This window comes from Triticum aestivum, unplaced genomic scaffold (assembly GCF_018294505.1).
Source record: "Triticum aestivum cultivar Chinese Spring unplaced genomic scaffold, IWGSC CS RefSeq v2.1 scaffold131418, whole genome shotgun sequence".
NCBI classification, from domain to species: domain Eukaryota; kingdom Viridiplantae; phylum Streptophyta; class Magnoliopsida; order Poales; family Poaceae; genus Triticum; species Triticum aestivum.
The window spans coordinates 40,151-47,336 of record NW_025228541.1 but is presented as its reverse complement, the minus strand read 5'-3'; the positions used below and the strand labels follow the sequence as shown (position 1 = coordinate 47,336).

General features: G+C 46.9%; 1 protein-coding gene across 1 annotated transcript; it reads left to right on the top strand.

Annotated features, from left to right (window-relative positions):
- The first annotated feature begins 2,448 nt into the window (after positions 1-2,448).
- Positions 2,449-3,175, top strand: LOC123174245 (probable E3 ubiquitin-protein ligase RHY1A). The gene is made up of 2 exons (XM_044590028.1): positions 2,449-2,567; positions 2,664-3,175. The coding sequence occupies exons 1-2, from the start codon at positions 2,560-2,562 to the stop codon at positions 3,073-3,075; spliced, it is 420 nt and encodes a 139-aa protein (XP_044445963.1). The 5' UTR covers positions 2,449-2,559; the 3' UTR covers positions 3,076-3,175.
- The last annotated feature ends 4,011 nt before the right edge of the window (positions 3,176-7,186 follow it).

Here is a 7,186-nt window from a genome sequence, read left to right as displayed (position 1 = left end):
AGGACCAACCCTTTAGTCCCGGTTGGTGGAATGGACCGGGACTAATGGTCGTCCTTTGGTGCCGGTTCAGCCCACCAACCGGGACCAATGGTGGTGGGCCAGGAGCGAGGGCCATTGGTCCCGGTTCGTCCCACCAACCGGGACCAATAGGTCCAGACGAACCGGGACCAATGGCCCACGTGGCCCGAACGGCCCCTGGGGCTCACGAACCGGGTCCAATGCCCCCATTGGTCCCGGTTCTGGATTGAATCGGGACTAATGGGCTGGACCGGCCTGGACCATTGGCCCCTTTTCTACTAGTGAGAGGTGAGACGGAAAGCTATCCATGAAGGGATCTTTCAGAGCCCACATGCAATATGCAGCTTCATCAACAACTATCTCCAAGAACTGAACATGATCAAGGAGGTGGTGAAACCTCAGGTGCGAACCACAGCTGCTACCAGAGGTGTAACCGTGGCTAGACCTAAAGCCCCACCCGCTGGGTTTTGTAAGATTCATGTTGATGCTGGGGTGCACTTTGCCTCTCGGGGTGCAGCCGTTGCTGTTTGCAGGGACGGCGCGGAAAGGTATATGGGCAACTCAGCCCTAGTCATAGAAGGGATGCATGATCCAGCTATGTTGGAGGTGATAGCATGCAGGGAAGCGCTGGCTCTGGCGGCGGATCTAAACATCAATAACATGGTGGTAGCCTCTGATTCGAAGCAAGCAGTGAATGATATCAACAATGAAGCAATGGGTAGTAGTGGTGCAATAATCAGAGAGATCAAGTCTAGGTCTTTGCTTTTCAATTGTAATTTTATTTACGAAAGTCGTGCTGCTAATTATGAAGCATATGCTTTAGCTAAATTTTCTCGTAGGCTTCAGCAGGGTCGTCATGTATGGTTTGACCAACCTCATGACCAATATTGTATCCCACCTTCTGTGGTTTTTGATGAATAAATTTGGTCGTCCCCTCAAAAAAAACAGAGGTTGTGTGTCAGGCATGGGCCATAGGCCAGGATAAAATATCAAACACGTAAATTATACATGGGCCTATACTTCCTGCGGTGTGCATCACGAGACAAGCTGGCGGCACAGATAAAGAGCACACAGGTGCTCGGGATCACATTAGCACTTTCGGCAAATTACCAGCAATTAACGTTGGAGCATTGCCAATTTAGCATGTCTATGCAGTTAATATGGCATGATTTCATTCTTGAGTGACCAATTTCTTGCTTGCCTTTTTTTTTCGTGGCCTAGTGTCTAAGTGTGCCTCAACACCTCCTAGGCGCCACCGTTTCCAATAGAATATTTTGTGTGGGTTAAGCTCTTCGCAGATTGTATACACACAGTGAGCGCTCGGTGTTGGTAGTGTCGGTGTCCCGATGACTTGAAGGCCACCGGCGGTACTAGCATCAGCTAGTCATGCTTGGTACGACGATCGGTTTTAGAAGCTAGATCTAAGTTGGTGTCATGGGACCTGGTACGTGTGGCAACCATGGGTCACTTTTCTTGTGGGTTCAAGCGAGCGACATTAGTTTTTCTGCGTTCTCATCAATACTAGTGAGTGCAGGTTCGGTGAGCTTTAGTATTCAGTAGCGAGTTCAGGTTGGCGTGGTTTTGGTCCGGTGCATGCCGTACAAGAGCTGGCACTATTGTAACTCGCTATGAGCCTTTTGCCTTCTCGAAAGAAACACAGACACATGCATCAATCTTTTGTATTCGATTCGGATCTCTATGCAGTGTGTTTTCAATCCCCTAACCTGCAAAGAATTACAGGTGAAAGCCTTGCCGAGCCTTGAAAACATGTGCTTTGTAATATTATGTTACATAAAAATAGTATAATGTTGCATTGTTTAATCCAAAAATAGGTTTTTTTTTGCGATGGAAAAATAGGTTATTTATTAATCCTATAAACGAAATTAACCACTTCTCCAATACTCGGGCCAGGCCAAAGCTGACATTTTGAATTCAAGCTTCGCCCGTGATCCGGTCCCGCCCGGACATGAAGAGCGTGACAAAACTGCAGGTAGGCCCATTTGGCCAGACTAGTTATTTTTGAAATACGAACATGCAATTAACGATGGTTTCTGAACATACAGCTGTCATCAGTTGATTTGTCAGGGATTTTGAATAATATCCAATTAAAAATCGGACAGATGCTAAATAGACAGTCCAAAAAACGAAAATAAAGACTTTTTCAATACTCGGGCCAGGCGGAGGCTGGCTCTGCGTGTAACCCAGCCCGTCTCGACATTGCCCGGGTTTAGAACGAAAAGCGTGACGAAACTTGCAGCCGGCCCAATAGCAGCACTATCGTGGTAGCCTGCATGCATCGAAGAAGGCTGCTGTTGCGTATTCAGTTTCCGAGAGAACAAAATCCCACCCCGACACCAGCACGAACGTAGGAGTACATACGAGGCGATATATACCACCATAAACACACCGGCAGACGCATAGACGCACGATCGCTCCCGTCGCTTCCCCAAACATATCTCCTCCCGATCCAATCTCACCCGGCCAACTGCAAACACAGGTAGCCCGCGCCCGCGGGGAATCGTCGATCCAGTTCGCTATTCCATGATGGCGTCGATTGCCATGGACATAGCCGACGAATTCCAACTGCTGCTACGACAAGCACAAGCAGTACAAGGAATTATATTCCTGGCCGAAGTAGAAGACCTGCTGCGACAACTACAACAAGAAGATGACTTTCTACCTGACCCCGATGCCATGTTTCGCGAGCTTGTCCGCCTCGGTCATATTACCGAGGCCAACACGGACAACATCACCCCACACGCCAGCGTCGCGGGTGCACTGGCCACGGCAGTGGCCGAAGCACTCAAGACGGTGGACGCGCCATCCGATGGGCGCGACTGCCCGATCTGCATAGAGGACGACGACTCGGCGGCGTGGAAGGAGACGCCTTGTGAGCACCGGTTCCACGGGCGGTGCCTCGAGAGGTGGCTGCAGGCCAAGGGGAGCTGCCCCATGTGCCGGCGCCAGCTGGTGACCATGCCCTCCGCCGCCGCCCCTAGTACTGCTGTATTCTCAGATTTAGAGCTGGATGCCATGATGGACCTCGTGAATTACTAGTTGCCTCTGTAGGGAAATTAATGATGCTCCTTGCTTAGGGCTGCTCGATCGGCAAACATCTGGAAATGTAATCATATGTTTATTCACATTTTCTTCATCATGCTCTCACATGTCACTAGTAAAAAAAGACCTATAGTCCCGGTTCGTAAGGGCCATTAGTCCTGGTTTTTGAACCGAGACTAAAGTGTCAATACTAATGCACTAAACCTTTAGTCCCAGTTCTTACATAAACCGAGACAGATGGGCCTCCACGTGGCCGGTGCGACGAGCCCAGGCAGGAGGCCCTTTGGTCCTGGTTTGTGGCACCAACCGGGACCAATAGACATCCACGCGTCAGCATTTCAGGTGCTGGGATTTTTGTTTTTTTAGGGGGAGTGTTTAGGGGGTTTAGGGGGTTTAGGGGAGTTAATTTAGGTGTTTCATATATTGTGTTAGCTAGCTAATTAATAGAGAGAAGTGTCCTCTCTTATCTCCGTGCTTGGTCGACGCTACGTACTATACGTATAAAGAGGACTAGACACGCTAGCTAGTAAGCAAATGAAGAAAACAGAAGATCGTCATGAACATATGCATATAGAGAGAAGTGATATCGACCACCTCTCATTCTCTGAGAGATTGGTCAATAACAAGTTCTTGTATATCTATCCGACGCTACGTACTGGCCACATATATACATTATAATTATCTCTTACAATATAATCTCCTAATTTCAAATGAACTCAGGGTCCACATGGTATTCTCCGTCTTTAGCGATCACGTGGTCAAGAAAGAATGCCGTCAATTCCTCTTGAATTCCTCGCATACGATCTGGTGGTAGGAGTTCATCCCGCATCCGAAATATCTAATTTGAAGAAAGGGGTCAATACACATATATAAATAAATGAAACTGAACAAAAATGATGGTAATGAAAAAGATTGTGAATATTATTATTTACACACTTCATATTGTTTGTCAAAGTAGCCCCGCTCACAGGTCGTGTGGCGGATGGACTCGTAAATGTAGTATCGACAGTAATTATTCCCTTGTTCCTGCCACAACCACTTTACAAGAAATAGAGGTCAATCAACCTGATAATTAATTAGCAAGCATGCTAAATGGTATTGATGAAACTAGTGCTTGAATCATTAGGAGATGCGTGGAACATGCTACTATAGTACTTACTTTCGGGTATCTAAATTGCAGCTTCTTCGACAATCCCGGAGTTTTTTAGGTGAATTTTTTCCAAACCCTGCCAGACAAAGAAAACAATTACTTGATATCAGGAAATGAACAAAAAGTTGCCGATACGGTGCGATAATGATCGATTTAACTTACTTCTCTAGAATTCCAGTCATGTCCGCATACTCCTTGAGATCTTTTCGTCTCGAGTGTAAAACGGTTACTAGTCTCTGCTAAAGCTTAATCTCTAGGAGAATATAGTGGAAGTTGCGCACGAATGCATATAACTTATCAATTACATTATTATAACCTCGACTAATAAGGGAAACCGAGTATGCACAAGACAGTAACACTCACTTGAATTCGTAAGGGAAGAGTATTATAGTTTTGGTTTGATTTAATACAAACGATTGTAGCAGCTTTGCCTCGGTCTCTCTGGCCTGAGATTTAACCATATATGCATCTATGAGATTTGTGTTAATGAACCCAATATCACCGACTTGTCATTTATTCAATTCGGCGATCTTCAATCTGCATAATATAGTGAGCATAATTAAAAATACATGCAATGAAAGAGCTGACATATATATAGAGACTTAATGACAGAAGTAGTACTGTACTTACACGCAGTAGCAAGTGATCATTAATTTATCGAGGGCCTTTAGATTGAAAAACGCGAAGAACTCCTCAAATGGAACATTCAACAGTTTAATTCCAACGAAGTCATGCTCCTCTCTGACCATCAACGTCACAATATTGCTCCCCTCAGACTCTCTGCAGGTTTTCATGTACCAATCATGGAATCTTCGCATCATCGTTGGTAGAGAACTTTCATCTTTGACGAGAGGCTTCCCGTACACGTATTTGTGTTCGTCCACCTCCAACAAATCATAATGTACTTTGTCGGGCAGGTAATCTTCAGTATTGTTATAACCGGGCACCATCCCGCCCGGAACATTAGCGACGATATCGCTAGACACCTGGAGCGGGGGGAACAATTGGTTTGCTTGTTCGCCGAGCTGGGCAACTTTTTTCCTAGCTCGTCGTTCTGCTAACCTTTGACCACTGCCAGTACTTCCCGACCGCTCTGCTTCGATAAATGACTTTGTAAGAATGCGCTCATAGTTGTCTTTCACCGGAGACTTTGGTGGTTTCTTCATGGCAGCAAGAGTACGCTTCGCTTTTACCGGATCTATCTTCTCCTCCGGAGGTGGATTTTTCTTTGCTTTGACCCCTTCAAAGAAGTTGGTCACTTCGGCTTGCACGATCTTCGTGTTTTCCTCCTGGCTCCTCTCGTATGGTAACTTCTCTGGAGTCTTCAAAGAAGGACCGTATTTGTATTGCCTGCCTCTGGATGTACTGCTAGACGGCGGAGTAGACGGAGCGGCTGCGGCTATCTTTCCTTTCTTACGAGGCGGAGGAGAAGGACAACGCGCTGGAGCAGCCGGAGCGGCGGCGGGTCTCTTTCGCCCTTGTTGACGAGGCGGAGAAGGAGGAGGCTGGCTGCTCGGGCGCGCCGGCGTAGGCGGAGAAGGAGGCGGAGTGCCGCCACACGCCGGAGAAGGAGGCTGAGTACCCTGATCACTCGCCGAAGGAGACGGAGGAGGAGGGGGAGTGCCCTGACTCGCCAGAGGAGGAGGAGGAGGCGGAGGCGTCCAGTTCGGAAGGTTGATGAGCTCCTTCCGCCATAGGCATGGAGTCTTCAGAGAAGAACCCAGCCGAATCTCACCTTCACCCGTAGGGTGGTCAAGCTGAAGGTCCTCAAATCCGTTTGTTATTTGATCCACCATCACCCTAGCATATCCTTCTGGAATCAGCTGGCCGTGGTAGGTTGAGTCAGGTTCATTAGGTATAACAAAGCCAATAGTCGCCTTGACTTTCAATGCCATACATCACGTCATAAGGTGGCAATGTTGAGACTCTATGATAGCATCCACAGGATAGCTAGCAGGAGCTGTGAAGACATGCTTCAGCTGCTGAGTCTGCTCGGTGAAAGCCACGCTGCTTCTCTGCTGAGATGGCGGAGTAGCTTCAGGGGAAGCTTCGGCAGGTCGTTTGTTGCGATCTGCTTCTCATTCCTCTAGCCCTTGTACCCTTTCGTGCAGCGCCTGCAGTTGGCTATGCTCCACTTTCTTCCTCCTTTCCTGGGTTTTGTAACCCCCTGCGTCCGGAAAGCCAGCCTTCCATGGAATGGAGCCTGGCGTGCCTCGTGTCCGTCCAGGGTGCTCATGATTCCCGAGGGCCATTCTGAGCTCGTCATTCTCTCTGTCTGGAGCGAACGTCCCTTGATGCGCTTTCTCGATGTACTCCTTAAGCCTCGTGACGGGTATTTGCAGTTGCTCTTCCGTCCAAACGCACTTCCCCGATACAGGGTCCAAGGTTCCGCCAACCCTTCGGTGTCATTGAGAAACGACGCAACGATATCACTTCTTCACTAACCCGTCCTTCCTGACCATCGGTGTCATTGAGAAACGACGCAACGATATCACTTCTTTGTGCGATTATGTCCCTCAACATCGCTTATGTTGCTTCGTCTCGGGAGTGCTCCACAGTTTCTGCAAATATTTACAACATGTCAATTATTATTCAAACATGACAGATGGATATATATCAGTGGCAAACGTAGAACTAGTTAGTTTACGGGCCTACTTGCTATTTATTGGGCTTTCTGTGCCTACTGCGGGCCTGAATCCTGGCCCATTGATGAGTTTCTAGTCGTATTCAGACCGTGGTGGCCCAGTTGGTGGCAATTTTTTTATTTTTTCTAATTTTTTTGTTCTCTTTTTGCTATTATTTATTTTGATTTGTTTCTACTTATAACAAAATACTTATTTATTTTATTTTATTTTGTTTGTAATTACTTATTTATTTTATTTTATGATAATTCTTTTTGCTATTAAAGTTTCTAACAAAAAAAGTTCTTTATGAAAATTATTTTTGCTTTTAATGATT